The sequence below is a fragment of the Gopherus flavomarginatus genome, chromosome 13 (genome assembly GCF_025201925.1).
Source record: "Gopherus flavomarginatus isolate rGopFla2 chromosome 13, rGopFla2.mat.asm, whole genome shotgun sequence".
Lineage (NCBI taxonomy): Eukaryota > Metazoa > Chordata > Testudines > Testudinidae > Gopherus > Gopherus flavomarginatus.
The window spans coordinates 11644766-11666344 of NC_066629.1; the positions used below are offsets into that span (position 1 = coordinate 11644766).

General features: G+C 63.4%; 1 protein-coding gene across 2 annotated transcripts in view; it reads right to left on the reverse strand.

Annotated features, from left to right (window-relative positions):
* Positions 1-285: 285 nt before the first annotated feature.
* ROBO3 (roundabout guidance receptor 3) overlaps positions 286-21579 on the reverse strand; it is a 248986-nt gene continuing 227692 nt past the window's right edge. For both annotated transcript variants that reach the window (XM_050921538.1, XM_050921539.1), the window contains exons 10-28: positions 20125-20206; positions 15819-15987; positions 15072-15238; positions 14203-14324; positions 13626-13842; positions 12824-12942; positions 12442-12613; positions 11723-11917; positions 9685-9708; positions 9145-9187; positions 8878-9032; positions 8212-8487; positions 7679-7838; positions 5878-6105; positions 3021-3202; positions 2625-2732; positions 2162-2338; positions 1380-1531; positions 286-692 (exon numbers count right to left, since the gene is read on the reverse strand). In XM_050921538.1, coding sequence (XP_050777495.1) covers positions 681-692; positions 1380-1531; positions 2162-2338; positions 2625-2732; positions 3021-3202; positions 5878-6105; positions 7679-7838; positions 8212-8487; positions 8878-9032; positions 9145-9187; positions 9685-9708; positions 11723-11917; positions 12442-12613; positions 12824-12942; positions 13626-13842; positions 14203-14324; positions 15072-15238; positions 15819-15987; positions 20125-20206 — 2760 coding nt within the window. In that variant the 3' untranslated portion in view covers positions 286-680. The remainder of the gene's footprint in view (positions 693-1379; positions 1532-2161; positions 2339-2624; positions 2733-3020; positions 3203-5877; positions 6106-7678; positions 7839-8211; positions 8488-8877; positions 9033-9144; positions 9188-9684; positions 9709-11722; positions 11918-12441; positions 12614-12823; positions 12943-13625; positions 13843-14202; positions 14325-15071; positions 15239-15818; positions 15988-20124; positions 20207-21579) is intronic.

Here is a 21579-nt window from a genome sequence, read left to right on the forward strand (position 1 = left end):
CAGGGGCCAGCGGGTAAATGGCACCAGGCGGAGAACAGGTGAGATGGTTGCGATAATCTGAGCTTTGACTAACGGTGCAGGCGAGGAGCCCGCCCCGTACAGCAACGGGTGCCAGCCTGGTGTGTGGCATTAAGCATGTTTAGGGAATATTCTGAGGCCTAGGACATGCCCTCCCTTGCCCCAGGGCAGCCCCTGCTGCCGCCCATCACCCAGCCCTCCCGCCCCCCCCCCCCATAAGCAAAGCCCGTCGCTCCATCCAGGGTAACAAATAGCTTTATTGGTGGTTTTACAAAAGGGTTCATTAGCTACCAAAAAACAGCCCTGCCCACACGAGGGGCTGGCTGGGCTGGCAGTGCCCCATGGGCAACGCGTGCCATGCGGGTGGGCTGCTCTCTGCGCCTGGCTGGGGTGGCGGTCCTGCCCCAGCTGCCTGCCCTTGCCCTGCTGGGCGCAAACCTTCCTTTGCAGAACTGCCGGCTTGGTACTGACCGGGCCCATGCAGGCCTCACCCACAGCCTGCCTGGGCCCTGGCCTGCCGCTCCCAACCCCACCTATTTACAAGGGACTGGGCTGTCTGGCTCCAGTCACAGTGTCATCAATTAAACCAAACCAAAGCCCAGATCTCAGGGCAGAGCCCTGCTCTCAGCCTGCATCCGCTCACTCAGCCAGGGTCGCTGGCTTCATCTCTTCTCCTGCAAAGAGAGAAAATTGTCAGCGGGGCTGGCACCTGAGACCAGACCTGGACCTGGGAGGGGCTAAGGCCATTGCGGGCATGGGCCAGCTGGAGCACGGCTTGGCCAGGCCCCTCTGACCCGCCCCTGGCTGCAGAGAGCACGGGACCCAGCCCCAGAGCTCACTAGCTCCTGGACCAATGCCCACTGGCCATGGGGAAATGCCACAGCAGCCCCACCTGTCGCTGGCAGCCATGGCCGGGGGGATCCAAGCTCGCTCTTTCTGTGGGGCCGTCCTCCCCTGCCCTGGCGTGGCATTCCCCTCCCCAGGACTCCTTTGGGGTTGCTGCCCTGAGGTGGGATCCATTGGGAACGCCCCCCGCCATGCCCAGCCCACCACAGCACCACCCAGCCATCTCCGAGCCAGCAGGCCCCTCCCGGGGCTCCCCGCAGCACAGCAGGGCCCATGTGGATGGGGCTTCTCCCTCCCCCAGGGCAAGGTTAAAGCCCCCAAACGGGTCTGGCTTTGCCAAGAGACTCCCCTGCCTAGGCCAGGTCCCTGGGTGCCAAGGTAGCCTGTTCTGAGCCTTCTTAGCAAAGCCCCTCCCGCACCGGCTGGAGCTCCAGGACAGCAAACCAGCCCCGGTGCAAACCTTATCCTGTTCCCCAGTGCATGGCAGGCCCCCCAGGTTACGCGCCTCGGCTCACCTCACTACGGTCCCCGGCTGTCCTGCTGCGGCCGGAGCCGTGGCCCCGGGACCCCGTCGAGCCCCTGGAGGAGGAGCTGCCGGTCGTGGAGCAGCTGCTTGACACCTGGCCTCTGGAGAGGAAGGTGGGCCTGCTGTACGGGGCGATCTCCGCTGCAAGGGAAGGGCAGGCGGGTGGGTAGGGCTGGCGCTGCCTCCTGCCCCCCCCCCGCCCAACATGCGCAGCGGATGCGCCCGGCGGGATGGGGCCCTGCAGGGAGCCCCCTGCAGCACATGGCAGGGGACAGGCTCACGGAGCCGCTCAGGGTCAGATGCAGCTCAGGCACCCATGGCTAAGCCCTGCCGCCCCTTGGCGTTTGATCTTTAATATACCCAGTGCCCACAGCTCCTGGGCAGGGGGTATCCAGGCCCATGGCCTCCTCTGGAGTCTGGCTGCAGGGCACCTCAGAGACCCACAGTGCCCTGCCATGGAACTGCATTGCCACCACGTGTGCCCCATCCCGCAGCCCGGCCCCGGGCCACGTGGGTCCTCCCAGGAGCTAGCTGGGAGGCTAGACATCGGGAGGGTCAGGCTCCATGTATGGCTAGCAGGGTGCTGTGCTCACAGGAGGTGCAATGGAATCACACCAGGCACATGCCTGTCTGTGCCCGAGGGTGGCTGGTTTCGGGTGGGTGCTGCACAGGGGGACCCAGAGCACTCTGGGAACCAGCCCCCAGCCCAGCGAGGGGCAGCGAGAGCGAGCTGGGATGCCCCCAGTGCGGTCGGGCGGTGGCTGGCGTTACCGTCTCGGTGCTGGTGCTGGCCCAGTGCGGTCCGATGGCCAGCTCTCCGCTCTGCGGCGCCGGCACTGCTCACGTCCCTCTCCAGAGAGGAGGTGCCGCAGGCCGGTGGTGGCGCCGGGGGCTGAGCAGAGGCCCCGGGGTCCTCGCTGGGTGGTGGAAGTGGGGGCGGTGGCAGATCTGTGTGAGAAGCAGAGGGAATTGTGTCAGCGGGCCAATCAGGCTGTGCCCCTCCCAGCAGAGCCCCTGATGGGGGTTGGTGTGACTTGGGAGGGGGCCCTGACACGAGGGTTACACCAATGGGGCCATCGGCTCCCCGGCAGACAGAAGAGCCAGGAGCTGTGCTACCCGGCTGGCATTGTCGCGGGCGTCAGAGCTAGCAGCTCCCTCACCAGCTGGGCTGCCGGGGCGTTCGCTGCCAGAAGGAGGAGCCGCTGGCGCTGCCATGTGCCACGCCCACACTCACCTCCCTGTTTCTTCTCCCGGCGGTAGTGGCTGGACTTGGCCTTTTTCTTTGTTCTCGTTTTCTGTGCCGGGGGCAGGGACACGTCACCGGGGGCGGGATGGACTTTACCTGTTGGCAAAGGCAGCGTGAGTCCCCGACATGCCTCCGTCGCCCATCTCCTCCCATGAGCGCTGCTGGCTGAGCACTCGGTCCTCGCCCGCACCCCCAGCATGTGCCCCTGGTACCTGGCTCGCTGCTCCCCCAGCTCTGGGCAGGCTCTCCGCAGCTGGGGCGCACTGATCCCACCCTGGCACCTGCAGAGGCACCAGGCCTGGCAGGGGCTGACCATGGCGGGAGAAGGGGTGTCGGTCCCTCCGGCTGGGCACAGGTGCTGCTGCGGGAGCGTCGGGGGCTCACCTGGGCTCGGGGAACTGACGTTCTCAGCACTGTGCGCTGGGGTCTGACTCAGGTTGCGCCTGTGCCCATGTCTGGGTGTGTGGCCATCGGCCCCGTCCGCAAGGAAATTGAGATTTGGGTTGGACTGAGTCAGGGGAGGGCTCGGGGCCCTGGGCAAGGCCCCCAAGCCATTCGGTAATCGCCTGGAAAACAGCAAGGACAGCCCAGTTAACCCACGCACTGCCTGGGAGCAGGCGGCTCCAGGAGCCAGGGACAGGTCTCCTGGCACCCACCCACCGCACCCGGGCAGACCTGCAAACACTAGCCATTGCTACGGCGGCCCCCTGCCAATGGGCCCCACTGAGAGGAGAGCCCAGCCTCTCTGGCCCCCTCAGGGGTGCACACAACTCTGCTCTGGGGCACCTGGCCAGCAGAGACTGGACCAAGAGCCAGCAACCCATCTCAACTTGCTGCACAAGGGCCACGCCGCAGGACCGCTCTGGGCCCCCTTCAGCTTCAGCTCTGCTCCCCGGTCTAAAGATACAGCACAGCATTGTCCCAGGCGAGGGTAAGCGTTGATACTGCAGGTCAAGATACAGTGGAGCTGGAGGAGCCCAGGGCTGGGGTAGCAGGAGGCTGTGGGTCGGGATTGAGGGGCACTGGCAGACCTGTGGGGGGAGCCCAGGGCTGGGGTCGCAGGGGGCTGTGGGTCGGGATTGAGGGGCACACGCAGAGCTGTGTGTGGGGCCCAGGGCTGAGATAGCAGGGGGCTGTGGGTCGGGATTGAGGGGCACCGGCAGAGCTGCGTGTGGGGCCCAGGGCTGGGGTCGCAGGGGGCTGTGGGTCGGGATTGAGGGGCACTGGCAGAGCTGCGTGTGGGGCCCAGGGCTGCGGTAGCAGGGGGCTGTGGGTCAGGATTGAGGGGCACCGGCAGAGCTAGGACACAGGGAATTGTGTGAGCGAGTTCTCCACATGAAGGAGGAGTGACTACGCGGCCGTTGAGGGGAGCAGATTATCTGTTACTTTGTTGTGCGTCTGCCATGTGCCTGCTTGACTGGAGTTTATGGTGTGGGCTGTTCGGGGGCCATGTGCTGCGGCTAGTGGCCTGGGATTTCTTAACAAGGCTCTAGCCTGCCGTCCTTTGAGCTCTGAGCCCTGGCTCCCTGGGCAAGGGGCTAACGCAGGCAGAACGGGGTGAACAGCTCATGCTGCATTGCCGTTCTGGTTGCCACATCACGAAAAAGATAGATCAGCACTGGAAAAAGTACAGAGCAGAGCCACAAAAATGATTGGGGGTGTGGAATGGCTTCCACATGAGGAGAGATTAAAACCGCTGGGACTGTTCAGCTTGAAGAGGGGCGTAGGCCTGGGAAGTAGGCGTGCGGGGGATGCGTGGGACGGGTGGGGAGGCGCATGGGACGGGCAGGAAGACACATGGAGCTGGACGGGAAGGAATGTGGGCCGGGCGGGGAGGCCTGTGGAGCCAGGCAGGATGAGGGAGGGGTATGGAACAGCTTCTGTAGAGACAACTAAAGGGGGTAAGATAGAGGTCTATACAAGCATGATTGGCGTGGAGAAAGTGATTAAGGAAGTGTTATTTACCCCTTCACATAACACAAGCACCAGGTGTCACCCAATGAAATTGATAGGCAGCAGGTTTAAAACAAACACAATGAAGCACTTCTTCACACAATGCACGGCCAACCTGTGGAACTCACTGCCAGGGAATGTCATGGGCGGCGGGTATAATAGGCCTGGGGAGTCAAGGGAGATTACTCAGGAACCCAGGAAGCTGAGTAACAAATATTGCCTTCTCAGCCGCCCTGGAACCTGCGTGGGGCATAGCAGAGAGATGGACCAGAGAGATGTAGCTTGGGGCCGGGGAGGGGGTGAGGTACAGCTGGCCTGGGACTCCTCAGGGCCATGGAGGGTGGAGAGGGAGTCTTGGGGCAACTCTGAGCAGGTGTGTGTGTGTTTGTATGGGCAGGGGTCCCTCGCGGCGCCAGGTGGCCCAGAACTGATCTGGCTGATGGGTGGGTGCACAGGTCTCCTCTGGACAGGAGGGGGGTTCTTGGGGCTCTGGCTGTGGGGGAGCAGGGGGGCTTGGGCAGAAGGGGCAGAGCCAGAGCTAGCCTCCCGAAAGGGTGGCTCCACCTGCTGCCCGTGGGGGATGTTGTGAGGGCCAAATTATAATGGGGTTCAAAAAAGAATTAGCTAAGTTTATGGAGGATAGGTCTGACTATGGCTGTTAGCCAAGAGGGGCAGGGCCATAGGCACCGACGCCGTGGGTGCTCTGGGGTTGGAGCACCCACGGGGAAAAATTAGTGGGTGCTCAGCACCCCCCGACAGCCAAGCTCTCCTCACCCCCCGCCCCTGCCTCTCCTCCTCTCCCCACCCCCGTCCCAAGTGCACTCTGTTCCCACTCCTACCCCTCCCTCCTAGCACTTCCCGCAACCCCACCGCTGCCTAACAGCTGTTTGGCGACACTTAGGACTTTCCAGGAGGGAGAGGGAGGAATGAGGATGTGGCACATTCAGGGGAGGAGGCGGAGAAGAGGTGGGGACATTGGCGAAGGGGTGGAATGGGGGCAGGAAGGAGGTGGGGTGGGGCGGGGACTTTGGGGAAGGGGTGGAATGGAGGTGGGGTGAGGGCAGGGCAGGGGCAGGAAGAGGTGGGCCAAGGGCGGGTGGGGGTCAAGCACCCACCGGGTAGAGGGGAAGTTGGCGCCTATGGTCAGGGCGGCAACCCCAGGCTCTGGGTGTCCCTAACTCTGACTGTGAAGCTGGGACTGGACTACAGGGGATGAATCACTTGATATTTGCCCCATTCTGTTCCTTCCCTCTGAAGCACCTGTCCCAGGGGTGGGGACGCCTCCTACCGGGCCAGGTGGGGGATCTCGAAGTGATGCAGCCTGGGGATGTCCTCAGCAGCTCTCATCTCATCGTGTGGTGAGGGCGTCAGCGTGGCCGTGGACTGCTGCCCGTAGGAGTGGGCGGGTGAGGAGATATCGCCACGGGGTGGGGGCAGGGGGCACTGTTCCTCCTGGACGTTCTCCATCAGGTAGGTGCGTTCGGGCAGCGGGGGGCACCATTCCTCTGCGTCCATGCTGCAAGCGGGGGGAATGTTAGACTCTGCTGGGCACCACAGGCCTGGATGGCGCCTTTGGCTCTCACAGCCACCCAGGGCCGGCGCTTCCATTTAGGTGACCGGCGCTAGGATTTGGGGGGGGCAGCATTTTGCCACCCTTGGCGGCAATTCGGCGGCGGGGGATCCTTCCGTGCTCCGGGTCTTCAGCAGCAATTCTGCGGTGGGTCCTTCACTCGCTCCGGGACCCGCCACCAAAGTGCCCCAAAGACTGGGAGCGCAGAAGGACCACTCCGCCGCAGAATTGCCGCCAACGACTGGGAGCACGGAAGGACCCCTGCCTAGGGCGTCAAAAACCCTGGCGCCGCTCCTGCAGCCACCCCGCCCAGCCCTGCAGGCCTCCCTCATCCTGCCTGGCTCCACAGGCCTCTCCGCCCGGCCCACATTCCTCCCTGACTGGCTCCACGTGTCTCCCTGCCCGTCCCATGCGCCTCCCCACCCGTCCCACGCACTTCCCCATCTGGCTCCACATGTCTCCCCACCTGGCCCAAGCGCCTCCCTGTCCGGCTCCATGTGTCTCCCTGCCCGTCCCATGCGCCTCCCCACCCGTCCCACACACTTCCCCATCTGGCTCCACGTGTCTCCCCACCTGGCCCACGCACCTCCCCGTCTGGCTCCATGTGTCTCCCCACCTGACCCACGCGCCTCCCCGCCTGGCTCCTCAGGCCTCTCTGTCTGTCCCACACACCTCCCCGCCCGGCCCACGTGCCTCCCCGCCTGGCTCCGCAGATCTCCCCGCCCGACCCCACAGGTCTCTCTGCCCGATCCCATGTGCCTCCCTCATCCCAACCAGCTGCATACGCCACACCTGCCCACCCCCTGCGCCTCCCCACCCATCCCACGCTCCTCCCTGCCTGGCCCCAGGTGCCTCCCTCGCTCTGCCCAGCCCCATGCAGCCCCCTGCTCAGCCCTACATGCCTCCCCATGTGCTTCCGTACCCCACATGCCTCCCACATCTCTCTGCCCTGCCCCGCCCTGACCCCCACACCTCCCACCCTACCCAGCTCTACACGGCCCCCTGGCCCAGCTCCCGTGTGCAGGCCATGACTCAAGCCTTGTGGCACTTCATGGCCGGCAGGACCCTGCCTCTCTCTGGAGAGGCCGTGGCAGGGGTGACATCCACTGTGCTGCCCAGAGCCCATAGCTAAGGCTCTGACAGGGCTGGTGGGAGGGCTCCCTGGGCCCCCCAGCAGTAGTACATGTTGCCATCCTGGGCTGAGGCAAAGCCAGGCTAAAGTGGTAGGTGCCCCATGGCTACAGCTGTGATCAGCCTCTGCCATAGACTCTCCTGACCGAGCCTCTGACCTGACCCAGGCGAGTCCAGGGCAGGCTGGCAATGCCACAGGTCTGCTTGGACCCTCCCAACTCCTGCGGTGCCTCTGGCAGGGCTGGGGCAGTCTGGTGCCGGTGGCGATGTTTGCCTGGCCCTGGCAGCCACTGGTGCAGAGTCTGTGGTGCCACAGGCATCAAGATCCTGGCCATGGCATTGCTGCCACCATCCCTGCTAGGACAGAGAGAGCTGTAACTGTGCTCACCTGGCAGCCAGCTCTTCCTCTTCCTCCTCTTCATCCTCCTCCTCCTCCACGTACTGGCTCAGCTCGTTGGCTGGAGGTGGAGGGGGCAGCAGCTCCATCCAGTTCAGAGAGGGCGTTTTCACCGGCTTCCCCATTGACTTTGCTTTACTGATTTTCGCCACTAGAGAGACCGGAGCCAGACAGGCGTTTCTGACACAGTGAGTGGGGCGGCCCCATAGTGAGCCCCTGTCTCCTGCCCACCCTCGGAGCCCTGTGCCTGCATCGCAGGGGCTCACCTGCAGGGAGGGGGCTCCACAGCGGCTGCTGAGGGCATGGGCTGGGCCCAGGGTCCAGCCGATCCCCTTTGGAGACACTCTGCACTGTCCTTGGGGTGCTCCTGGCAGCAGAATGTGGCTCCCATTCCCAGAAGGCGATTGAGCCCAGCTGCCGGAAGAGCCAACTCTGTCCCTGGCATCTGGGCCCCACCTCCACATCCCCCGGGCCCACAGCCCGCCCAGATGCCACACCCAGTGGTTCTCACATGGCAACCCTACCCTGCTCAGCCCTGCTGCGCTCCGGCAGCGCATACTGGCTGCCGGAGGGGCCAGGCTGGGGACTCCGCAGGCTCTCCTCCGCGTCAGGGGAGGGCAGGCTGGGCACCCCATATGGCATCAGGGGCGTGCTGGCGTAAGGTGTGGTGTGCTGCGAGAAGGCCCCATTGAAGGTCCTCATCTCATCGCTGGCAGGGTCAATGGTGCTGTAAATGGGCCCGTCCGACGTGCCCACCCCAAACTTCTCCGTCTGGGCGAGGTAGTTGGAAATCCCGGCCTCTGCAGGGAAAATCACAGACACAGGACACCTCATTATAGGGACAGCTCAGCTGCGTTTGGGGCCATTTGGCTCCTATCCTGCCTGCCACGTGGGCTCTGAGCTATTGCTGTCCCAGAGTGGCCAGCATTGGCCCAGTTGCCTTGGGCTGCTTCTCCTGCCCCTCTCCAGGGGCTCGGCCCAGCTGCTCCCCAGAGCCAGCAACAGTGAAGCCGGCTTGGGCCCCCAGAGAGGGACTCAGGTCAGCTCCTTCACTCGCCCAGCTCCCACAGACCTGGTGCCGGAGATGCCCCAGACATGAGCCTATTTGTCCTGGCCCCTTTCCTGACTGCTCTATGCCCAACCCCCTGCCACAGCCTGGCCACCCACAACTCCTCATGCCCCACCAGTACCATTGTAATATCTCTCCGTGGCATCATGGATCCCCGTGCAGCAACTCGTGCCAGGCTCCTTGGCATTCCCATTGCGCAGCAGGTTGGGGGCGGGCCATGAGTCCGCCAGCCAGGGGTAGTTGGAGGCGCTGGTGGCCATGGCCAGCATGCCCGGTCTGCAGGAAGAGAGGGTAGGGCTGGGTCTAGGTGCACTGCATGCTGGATAGCACTGCTGGAGGGTTTCCCCAGCAGCTGCGGAGTGTGGCGTAGGGGGGTCTCTGCACTCACCTGCTGTTGCCACGGGCGGGCCCCTCTGCATGCGGGAATGAGACTGAAAGAGACAGAGACGCTGCAGTGAGACTCGGCTGCTGGGAGTCGGGTGGGATCTGGCTGCTGGGGGTCGGGTGAGACCCGGCTGCTGGGGGCTGGTGGTCGGGCCCAGCTGTCATTGCAGAGCATGGTGACAAGGCTGTGATAAGCAGGCAGCTCCCACAGTTCAGCAGCCCGAACCACCTCCCCCAAACAAAGGCCCATGTCTCAGGCCAGGACCAAGACAGCTCCAAGCCCGGGCCGGGCTCTGACCTATGTGGATAGGGCTCGGCCAGGCACCATTGGGTGAAGGGGGTGAGAGATATGGCAGCAGCGAGAAAGCTGAGCAGAGGAAAGCTCTTTGGGTGCAAGTGACAGCAGGCTCGGCTCCTGCTGCTCGCCGCCTCCCGTGTTCAGGGAAATGGGACTCTGTAGATGATCTTTGTAACTCAAGCTGGGTCAAGGGGCTCCAACACGTTCTCGGGGAGCCCCGTGGCTGGGGCGAGGGAAGGGCCTTACCTGCTGGCGTGTAGGCAAAGGAGGCTGCAAGAGAGAAGGGGAGAGACCGTCAGTCGCAGGAGAATGCCAGGGCACAGCCGGGGAGCGAGCGGCAGGGCAGGGGGTGGAAGCTGGGGCCAGGCAGAGGGCAGCACAGGGGCATTCACAGGAGCATGGCACACCTCACCCCCATCAGACCCCAGCCCACAGGCTGGGACATTGTATTGACAGGGGGTGGGTGACTCAGAGGCCCTGCTCCCTTTGTGTCCCAGCCTTGTTCCCCTGGAGCTGCCTCCATCCCAGCTGTCTGGTGCTAGCAGCCATGCTGAGGAGCCCTACTCCGCCCTCCCCCACCACCATTGTGACCCCGGGACCCCTGGGAGCCAACGGGCAGCGGGCACAGGGATCCCCATGGCAGATATCTGTGTAAGGGTTCATCAAAGGGTGGCTTGTGAGGTCTCAGCTGAGGGCCACTAGCCCCCTGGGTCACCATAAGCTCTGTGAGAGGGACCCACAGAGAATACTGCAGAAGTCATGTATCTAGGGAGAACCCTGCTCCCAGGACGGGGAGTTAAGGCCGGTCACCAGCAGGGGGCAGCTCGTTCAGGGGGTGGTAACAGATGCTTGTCTCCGCCTGGTCACTGGGTACTGCCACCCTCAGTTCCATTCTTAGGGTTGCCAACTTTCTAATGGCATAAAACCGAACACCTCTTCCCTGAGGCCCCAGCCCAGCCCAGCCCTGCCCTTTCTCTGAGGCCCTGCCCCTCTCACTCCATCCCCCCCTCCCTCTGTCACTCGCTCTTCTCCACCCTGACTCATTTTCACCAGGCTGGGGCAGGGGGTTGGGGTGCGGGAGGGGGGTACGGGCTCTGGGCTGGGGGTGCAGGCTCTGAGTGAGGCCAGAAATGAGGGATTCAGGGTGCAGGAGGGGGCTCAGGGCTGGGGGTTGGGATGTGGGGGATGCAGGGACCTGGTGGCCGCTTCTGGGAGCCATGCAGAGCTAGGGCAGGCAGGGAGCTTGCCTTAGCCCTGAGCCGCCACTTCGCCGCTGACTGGACTTTTAGCAGCCTGGTCAGTGGTGCCGACCGGAGCCACCAGGTCCCTTTTGACCGGGCGTTCCACTCAAAAAATGGACAGTCAGCAAGGGCCAACAGGTTGATCTGACGTTCTCAGGATACCAAGAGGCCCCTGGACCCTTCACTGACAGGCCGTTGTCTCCTGGCCGAGGGGCACAGCCAGCCTGGCTGGGAAGTGCAGCCGAGCAGTACTGTATGACTGTAATTCTCAACCTTTTCTCATTTGCAGACCCCTTTGGAAACCGATTGTCTGTATATAATTGAATTCTGTTCAATCACTTTTCAGTCTGTCTTTCGCGGCCCCTGCAGACAGTGTGCAGGCCCCCAGGGCTCCGCAGAGTACAGGCTGAGAACCACTGCTGCATGAGACGGGAGAGTGGCTAGGTTTTCGAGTACATGCTCGGCCTTCATTTGCTATGTAACCAGGTGAGCATGAAGCAGGGCGGCGAGCGGAGGGGAACAGGTGAGCTGGGTGCACTGTACCTCTGGGAGCAGTGGACTGGGCACACTGAGAGAGCTGGGGACAGGGGCTGGATGCTCCAGGGAGGCCCAGGAGGGCTCGGGGATTGCAAGCTGCTACTTGCTATCCTGCAGAGAGTGCGGGGCGTACAAGGCCCAGAGAGCAGTGCCTGTGTAGCCTGGAGCCGGTGGAGTGGGGGTTGGGTGGGAGCTGTCCCTGGCACACTGGAGTGGGATCGATCCCTAGTGCGTGGGAGTTGGGGTGGGGGTCATCCCTGGCTCACTGGGATGGGATTGGTCCCTGGTGCGTGCCGGTGGGGGGTTGTGGTGGGAGGGGTCCCTGGCGCACTGGGGTGGGGGCAGAACCTGGTGTGTGACGGTGTGGGCAGTCCCTGGTGCACTGGGGTGGGAGTGGTCTCTGGCGCACTGGGGTGAGGGTGGTCCCTGGCGTGTGGCAGTGGGGGCGGTCCCTGGTGCGTGTTGATGGGGGTTGGGGTGGGGGTGGAGGGGAGCTGGCCCCTCACCCGTGTAATGGCTCAGTTCCTTCCTCTTCTTGCGGCGCCAGTAGATCCAGAGGCTGAAGCACATCAGGATGACCCAGCAGGCCCCGCCAATGCCCGCGATGAAGGCCGGCTGTTTCACCACGTCTGTGATCTGCTCGGCCAGGCTCACGTTCTCCTCACTGCTGATGGGCACCGAGCCCTGGTCCAGGGTAGGCTCTGCGGTGGGTACAGGTGGCAAAGGCAAGGCAGTCAGAGAGCGTCTGCATGGCCTGCTGGGGCTGCAGGACTCATCTGCCTGGAAGGCAGAGGAGGGCAGCTGGCATTTGTACCCCCTTCATGCCACAACACCCCCTCATGTGGTCAGTGGCTCTGCTACAACCCCATGAACGCCACCGGTGCCATGTCACACACACCCCAGCATCCCGGCAGTCAGCATCCCTCTGACCCTAGCAGGCACTGAGCCCTGACACCTGCGGCGGAGACTGCCCCTCCCTGCCTGCCCTGCCTGCAGTCTGCTGAGCTCCGAGCAACCCAGCGCCCTGGCAGCGTGTCCAGACAGAGTCGTCTCACCCTCACTCCACTACCCTTCACCGCACATGGGCAGTGCCCAGCTCAGCAGAGCACTGCAACGACTCCAGGCAGGCACGGGTGAGAGACGTGCAAAGCCTGGCCAGGGAGGGGTGTAAAGGGAGGTCCTGGGGCGAGAGCCGCCATGTGCCCGCTCTGCCGGGTGCACTCACTGATCTGGATGGTGACGGGCGCGCTCCTCACGCCTATGCCGGCGCTGGTGACAGCGGCCACCTCGGTGCGGTACAGCACCCCGGGCACCAGCCCCTGCAGCACTGTTGAGTGCACCGTGCCCTCCACGCTCCTGTTGATGTGGAAGCGACTCTCGTTCCCCAGGCACCAGATCTGCCAGGGAGAAGACTCTGGTTACCCATGGCTTCGGGGACGACATGGAGCAGCGGCCCCTACCCCCAGGTGCCTGGCATCGGCCCTGCCAGAGCATGTAGGCAGTGTGGGACTTGGTGATTCTTGCCAGTGGGGTCGAACCCTCCCGGCAGCACCCGTGCCCGGCACATTGGATTCACTTGGTGCCTGCCCCCTGCAGTACCACCTTACCCGGTAATCCTGGATGATGCCGTTCTGCTCGCCGGCGGGGGGCGGCTCCCACGACACGCTGATGCTGGTGCTGTTGCCCACTGTTACCACGGAAACCGCCTGAGGGGGGGCACTGGGGGCTGGGAGGGAGGAAAGAGGGTTTAGTGCTAAGCACTGAGGGGGAGCTGCTCCCTGTGTGCTGAGCTAGGCATGGGCGCCAAGGGGACCGGCCAACCGTGAGCACCATGCCTGGCCCCAAGAGCCTCCTGGGGCCCCTGGACCTGCCCCAGGCTCCCTCCACCTGGCCCAGCCCCAGGGAGCCAGCAGCACCAGGGGAGGACAGCAAGCCCTGCTCCCAGCCCAGGCTGTAGCTGCTCGGCCATGGCTCTGATGAGCCAACACCCTGTGGGCAGAGGCTAGGGAGGGAGCCCGTCCCAGAGCATGGCTGCTGGCTCCGTGATGGGCACTAGGCAGCCACAGCCCATGGCCTGCGGAGCTGTCAGGCCCGGGCAGGCTGGCCGAGGTAGGCATTACGGGACAGCCCGTCCATGGGGCAGGCAGGTTAGCGTTATGCCCAGATGCACGTTACACTCCTCCCCTCACAGCAGCGCCGACCCCCCAGCCTCTCCTCCCCCTCTGCTCAGCACCAGGCTCCTCTGCCCGAGGACGCCAGGGAGCGCCAGCTGGGCGATCCCGGCCCCTCCTGCGGCAGCCACGGTCAGGGAGCCCGAGGCCCTGCAGACGGCTCCGGCGCTGGCCCACGGCACGGCAGCTGCCTGGGGAGATGCCAGCCCTGCACTGGGGTTGCCACCCCACCACTGACCTTCCTCAGGCGTGCGCACCACCAGCACCTCGCTGTCCATGCCCTGGAACTCGTCGAAGTAGGGGCGGAGCTTGATCTCGTACTCCTGGCCCTTGTGCAGCTCCAGCAGCACGGCGCTGCGCTGGGCTGGCGCCGGCACGTCCTGCACCAGCCAGGCGCTGCCTCGCGGGCGGTACAGCACCCGGTAGCCCTGGATGAACTGGACCTGACGATTCACCTGGGGAAGTGGGACCAAGCCACGGGACAGCATTGGGGAGTGCTCGCCCGTGGCCCCAACATGGCCCCCAGCCCCTGGAGAGCTGGAACCACGCTGCTCTGCATGCTCTGCAGCCCCACCCCCATCCACTGCACTGCCCCCCTTCCTCCCTACTGACACACCTCCACCCACTAGCCTCCCCATGCCCTCTGCACCCCCCCTGCCCCTCCAGACCCCCTGCTGCCCCTGCCCCCTGCCTGTGCACTGTCCCTCTATGCCACCCCAGCAACACACCATCCACAATGCCCTGGCATGCCCACCCGGCTCTCTCTACACTTCCAAGCCCGCCTCCACCTCCCCACCTCCGGAGCCGGTACTCACAGTCCAGGACACCTGGATGGTGGTCGAAGTGAGGATGACGGGCTCCTGCAGCTGTACCACGACCTGGCCGAGCTCGCGTTGCACCTGCCGGTGATCCACACCCTGCCTGGTGGGACTGACGTCTGCCAACAAACCCAGCATGAGTGCGGTGCCTGGAGTCACCCCACTGGACACGGCAGAGGACACAGGCCCAGGATCGGGCACAGGTGCCCCACAAGCTAGCCACTGGGCTGGGAACATAACTGTCTCCAGGTGCCCACTAAGCTCTACGGCCCAGGGAGCCTGCAGGGATGGCCAGGAGCCCCTGCCCTCTGCTGGGACTGCTGTACCAATGGCAAGAGCTGGCTCTCACCTCTCGGCTGCCTGGACACGCACCATTGCCCTGTGCTTCTGGAGCAGAGCCCGCAGGGCAGGCCTAGGGGAGACATGTGGCTCCAAAGCCCAGTGTAGGTGTTGGTGGGGAAGGTGGGGGCCAAGCAGCCTCTGCATCAGGACAGGCCATGACACTCGGAGCAAGGCTGCTGGGGCACCGTGCTCGGGAAGAGGAATGGGTCTTCCTGCTAGCCGAGGGGGCACAGGCTGCTGGCTCTGGGCAACAGAAACCGGGTAGCCATTGGGTGTCCTGCCATCCAGCCCCCGCCCTGCTCCATGGCTAGGTCTGCGAGACCCCAACTGAGCCCAGCCCCCTGCTGCTGAGCACTCCCAGCCCATCCCAGTCCATTGTCCTCCTCTCTGACCTCGCCCACCCCCCCGATTGAGACCCCTGGGCCCTGCCCATCCCCCCATGAGAACCCCTTGGCTCTGCCCATCCCTGCCTTCTGCTGAGCCACCCCCGGCCCGTGCTGTGCCCTGTGTCCAGGCAGCCTCACCTTGCGTGCGCACCGGCTCTGAGACGGGGCTGGGGTCGCTCAGCCCGTAGGTGTTGGTGGCGCGGATGAGGAAGAGGTAGATGGTGTTGGGGTTCAGGCCGCTCACCGTGTGCTTCTCCACCCGCACGTTATCGGCCACAGTCTGCCAGGTGCTGCCTGCGGACTGGCTGCAATGGGGATTGGGGAGAGGGGTGAGTCACAGCCAGGTCATCTGTCACCTCCCTGAGCACCGGGCAGGGATGGGCAGTGCCCGGGCACAGGGGGGCAGCAGCAGAGCCAGGGCTCACCATGTGAGGGCGATTCCAGAGTCCAGCAGGCCCAACGGTGCCAAGGCCCAGCACAGAGGCACTAGGGAGCCGGGACCCAGCCTGGGCCAGGCACTTGGCCCCTCTCTCACTGGGTGTCCGAAGGGAAAGCGGAGCCTCCTCCTGTGTTACCAACACTGCCTGCTCCAAGTGTGAGCCCTGAGCCTGCTGCCAGCCATGAGCCCCCGGTGTCACTGGCCTCACCCGATTCCCCCATCAGCCTTTGGGTGATGCCGCTCCGGCTACCATCCCCTGACTGGGCTCCTCCAGCTAGCGAGAGATGGGGGGTGGGATAGGATCGGGCAGGGAGCCCAGGAGCACTCGGGCTGGGTTTGTGTTCCCAGCCTGGCCCCCCTCCCCAATTCCAAAACAGGGCCCCCCACGTTTCGGTTTTTGGGGTCTCTCTGGTGGGCGCCCTGGGCAGCAGCGCGCGAGGCTTTACCTGAATGCTTCGATGATGTAAGTGGTGGCTGCAGCACCCCCTCTCTGGGGGCTCGGCTTCCAGACCAGGGTCACGCTGTTCTTGGTGACATCGGTGACCAGAGGCACTGAGGGGGGCCCGGGGAGGTGGCCTGGCTCAGGGAGCTGCACCTGGAGGTCAGCCCCAGTCTCTAGAGAAGGACAGATTGACAGACTGACAGGGAGCTCCAGGGAGGCACCGAGTCCAGCCCGGGGGCGTGTGCTTCCAGACCTGATTCCAGCTCCCGGACCCTGGTTCCGGCTGGCAAATTCAGAGCCTTTCAGTGCACGGGCCCTCCTGCAAACTCAGCCCGTGTTGGCTCTGCCAACTCCACCACCCGTGAGCTGAGCTGGGCTGCCACAACTGCTACCTCTGGCGGATGAGGCCAAGGGGAGAGACATAGGGCCAGGCCAGCTGCTTGTGCTACACCCATTTTGCAGGCGAGGGACGTCAGTTTCCAGGCCTGCCAGTGCAGCGTGGCTCACCAGCAGTCCATCCCTATGCAGCGCTGGCACAGCAGTCCTGTTTTTCAAGCTCATCACACGGGCAGGGCCCACTCACTCACCAGCGCTGGGTGACATGTCCCAGGAGGAGCCAACGGGAACGTGGGCTCAGACCTTCCTGGAGCGGAGGGGACTTTACACCCATCTGAACCATAGGCGCCAACTCCGTGGGTGCTCTGGGACTGGAGCACCCATGGGGAAAAATTCGTGGGTGCTCTGCAGCCACTGGCAGCTCCCTGCCCGCCCCCCTCCCAGCTCACCTCCGCCTCCGCTCCATCTCCTCCCCTGAGCGTGCTGTGTGCCCACTTTTTCCTCCTAGCTCCCAATGCTCATGCCACGAAACAGCTCTTTTTGCACGGCTGGGAGGGAGGGGGAAGGAGGGTGAATGTGACACGCTCGGGGAAGAGGCAGGGCCGGGGCAAGGATTTGGGGAAGGGGTTGTAATGGGTGCGGGGCAGGGGCGGGGAAAGGGTGGAGTCGGGGCGGGGTGGCGCTAGCACCCGCCGGCGCCGGGGAAATTTGGCGCCTATGATCTGAGCACAGCTGCAGTCTGGGGGCTGCTGGAACAGCAGTACAGATGCCCAGCCCTAGGGTGTGCCTGGGGCTGGGGAGCAGAGGAAGCCGGTGTGTCTGTAACTCCTGTCAGTGAGTGGCACATGCAGCAATGGCAGTGGGATTCCCCCAGAGCAGCCGATGTTGGCACTGGGTCCAAAGCTCTGGAGGGATGCGGTGCCTATGCCTGCAGACCTGGAGCTCCCTGGGTTTGCTCACTGAGCGGCCTCTTTGCTCCTCAAAAAACCTGCCTTGGAGAACAGACAGTTCCTGTGGGGCACGCAGACCAGGAACCCCATGTGGCAATTACCTGCCCTGCTGGCTGTCCCGTGCAGGGGATGCAGCTCACCATGCAAGGCCAGCGCTAAGCTGTCTCATGAGCGAATCTGAGCTATGCACAGGCAAGGCACCCACAGTGACAGCTGCAGGCCTAGGCAGGCCCAGGGAGGCCCATGGGCATTGACCAAAGGCGTTGGATTCAATTGATCACCCTGTCTGAGCTTCCTCACAGCACAGGCCAGCAAGCCTCCCCCATGGCTCCTGCGTCCAGCCAAACAAGCACCTTCCCGCCTGGTGTAACCACCAGGGACCAAGCCCTGCTCCAAGCAGCTGCTAGTGCAGCTACCCTGTGTGTCTGGGCCATTCACCCCCACTCCCTGCTCCCAGCCCCCCGATCTGCCCCCAGCACAGCTAGTGTGTGTGTCTGGGCCACTCGCCCCCATTCCCTGCTCTCAGCCCCCGACCTGCCCCCAGCACAGCTACCGTGTGTGTCTGGGCCATTCACCCCCACTCCCTGCTCCCAGCCCCCGACCTGCCCCTAGCACAACTACTGTGTGTGTGTGGGCCATTTGCCCCCATTCCCTGCCCCCAGCCCCCGACCTGCCCCCAGCACAGCTACTGTGTGTGTCTGGGCCACTCGCCCCCAATCCCTGCTCCCAGCCCCTGACTTGCCCCCAGCACAGCTACTGTGTGTGTCTGGGCCATTCGCCCCCACTCCCTGCTCCCAGCCCCCGACCTGCCCCTAGCACAGCTACTGTGTGTGTCTGGGCCATTCACCCCCACTCCCTGCTCCCAGCCCCCGACCCGCCCCTGGCACAGCCACTGTGTGTGTCTGGGCCATTCACCCCCACTGCCTGCTCCCAGCCCCCGACCTGCCCCCGGCACAACTACTGTGTGTGTCTGGGCCATTCACCCCCACTCCCTGCTCCCAGCCCCCGACCTGACCCTAGCACAGCTACTGTGTGTGTCTGGGCCATTCGCCCTCCCCCCTGCTCCCAGCCCCCCGACCTGCTCCTAGCACAGCTACTGTGTGTCTGGGCCATTCACCCCCACTCCCTGCTCCCAGCCCCCAACCTGCCCCCAGCACAGCTACTGTGTGTGTCTTGGCCATTCGCCCCCCCTCCTGCTCCCAGCCCCCGACTTGCCCCCAGCACAGCTACTGTGTGTGTCTGGGCCATTCGCCCCCACTCCCTGCTCCCAGCCCCCGACCTGCCCCTAGCACAGCTACTGTGTGTGTCTGGGCCATTCACCCCCACTCCCTGCTCCCAGCCCCCGACCCGCCCCTGGCACAGCCACTGTGTGTGTCTGGGCCATTCACCCCCACTCCCTGCTCCCAGCCCCCAACCTGCCCCTAGCACAGCTACTGTGTGTGTCTGGGCCACTCGCCCCCACTCCTTGCTCCCAGCCCCCGACCTGCCCCCAGCACAGCTACTGTGTGTGTCTGGGCCATTCACCCCCACTGCCTGCTCCCAGCCCCCGACCTGCCCCCGGCACAACTACTGTGTGTGTCTGGGCCATTCACCCCCACTCCCTGCTCCCAGCCCCCGACCTGACCCTAGCACAGCTACTGTGTGTGTCTGGGCCATTCGCCCTCCCCCCTGCTCCCAGCCCCCCGACCTGCTCCTAGCACAGCTACTGTGTGTGTCTGGGCCACTCGCCCCCATTCCCTGCTCCCAGCCCCCGACCTGCCCCTAGCACAGCTACTGTGTGTGTCTGGGCCACTCGCCCCCTCTCCCTGCTCCCAGCCCCCGACCTGCCCCCAGCACAGCTACTGTGTGTGTCTGGGCCATTCACCCCCACTCCCTGCTCCCAGCCCCCGACCTGCCCCTAGCACAGCTACTGTGTGTGTCTGGGCCACTCGCCCCCATTCCCTGCTCCCAGCCCCCGACCTGCCCCTAGCACAGCTACTGTGTGTGTCTGGGCCACTCGCCCCCTCTCCCTGCTCCCAGCCCCCGACCTGCCCCCAGCACAGCTACTGTGTGTGTCTGCGCCATTCACCCCCACTCCCTGCTCCCAGCCCCCGACCTGCCCCTGGCACAACCACTGTGTGTGTCTGGGCCATTCACCCCCACTCCCTGCTCCCAGCCCCCAACCTGCCCCCAGCACAGCTACTGTGTGTGTCTGGGCCATTCACCCCCACTCCCTGCTCCCAGCCCCCGACCTGCCCCCAGCACAGCTACTGTGTGTGTCTGGGCCATTCACCCCCACTCCCTGCTCCCAGCCCCCAACCTGCCCCTAGCACAGCTACTGTGTGTGTCTGGGCCATTCACCCCCACTCCCTGCTCCCAGCCCCCGACCTGCCCCTGGCACAACCACTGTGTGTGTCTGGGCCATTCACCCCCACTCCCTGCTCCCAGCCCCCGACCCGCCCCTGGCACAACTACTATGTGTGTCTGGGCCACTCGCCCCCACTCCCTGCTCCCAGCCCCCAACCTGCTCCTAGCACAGCTACTGTGTGTGTCTGGGCCACTCGCCCCCACTCCCTGCTCCCAGCCCCCGACCCGCCCCTGGCACAACTACTGTGTGTGTCTGGGCCATTCACCCCCACTCCCTGCTCCCAGCCCCCGACCCGCCCCTGGCACAACTACTGTGTGTGTCTGGGCCACTCGCCCCCAATCCCTGCTCCCAGCCCCCAACCTGCCCCCAGCACAACTACTGTGTGTGTCTGGGCCACTCGCCCCCACTCCCTGCTCCCAGCCCCCGACCTGCCCCCAGCACAACTACTGTGTGTGTCTGGGCCACTCGCCCCCACTCCCTGCTCCCAGCCCCCGACCTGCCCCCAGCACAGCTACTGTGTGTGTCTGGGCCATTCACTCCCACTCCCTGCTCCCAGCCCCTCGACCTGCCCCTAGCACAGCTACTGTGTGTGTCTGGGCCACTCGCCCTATTCCCTGCTCCCAGCCCCCGACCTGCCCCTACATTGCAGGGCCCAGCTGAACCGATCCGTTACTGACCTTGCACTGCCAGGGCCCCACTCCATGTTGTTTCCCCCGTCGAGCTGGTAGCGACACAGACGTACAGTCCGGAGTCCGTCACCTGGGCACACCAAGGGGAGCCAGTGAGTAGTGCAGCTGCCATGGGTGAGTCCCTGGGGGATGAGCTAGGGGAATGGGACACTCTGCACACCCAGAGGGTGCTGTGCACGAGGCTCCGTTCTGGGGATCCCTTTGTAGCGCCGGGATTGCTGCTTCTCCCCCATGCCCTCGGGGCCAGCCAGGCTGTGGCATGAGGGAAAGTTCTCTGGGGAACACATCCGGCTGAGGGCTGCGCAGGGAGGGTGTAATAACCTTAGTCCCAGATTTGGACCTTAGCGTCCAAAATATGGGGGTTAGCATGAAAACCTCCAAGCTTAGTTACCAGCTTGGACCTGGTACCTGCTGCCACCACCCAAAAATTTAGAGTGTTTTGGGGCACTCTGGTCCCCCTGAAAAACCTTCCCTGGGGACCCCAAGACCCAAATCCCTTGAGTCTCACAACAAAGGGAAATAATCCTTTTTCCCTTCCCCCCTCCAGGTGCTCCTGGAGAGATACACAGACACAAGCTCTGTGAATCCAAACAGAGTGAATCTCCCTCTCTGTTCCCAATCCTGGAAACAAAAAGTACTTTCCTCTTCACCCAGAGGGAATGCAAAATCAGGCTAGCCACTTCAACACACACAGATCTCCCCTGATTTCTTCCTCCCACCAATTCCCTGGTGAGTACAGACTCAATTTCCCTGCAGTAAAGAAAAACTCCAACAGGTCTTAAAAGAAAGCTTTATATAAAAAAGAAAGAAAAAAATACAAATAGTCTCTCTGTATTAAGATGACACAATACAGGGCAATTTCTTAAAAGAATATTGAATAAACAGCCTTATTCCAAAAGAATACAAATCAAAGCACTCCAGCACTTATATTCATGCAAATACCAAAGAAAAGAAACCATAGAACTTACTATCTGATCTCTTGGTCCTTACACTTAGAAACAGAAGATTAGAAAACAGAACTACTTCTCCAAAGCTCAGAGAAAGCAGGCAGACGGAAAACAAAGACCTTAGACACTCAATTCCCTCCACCCAAAGTTGAAAAAATCCGGTTTCCTGATTGGTCCTCTGGTCAGGTGCTTCAGGTGAAAGAGACATTAACCCTTAGCTATCTGTTTATGACACGCCCCCCAAATTGCAGACAGTGGGGAAGCTCACTGGCGGCGATTTCCTTCTAGAACTTGAAAATAAACAGATTAATACAACACATACACCTTTACATATACTCCTAAGTATATAACTAACAGACTTCTACATTTTAAGAACACTTTTTAACTACTGAATTCTGGGAAACTCTCACGGGAGAGTGCATCAGCAACTTTATTAGAAGCTCCTGTGATGTGTTGAATTTCAAAATCAAAATCTTGGAGAGCTAAACTCCAACGA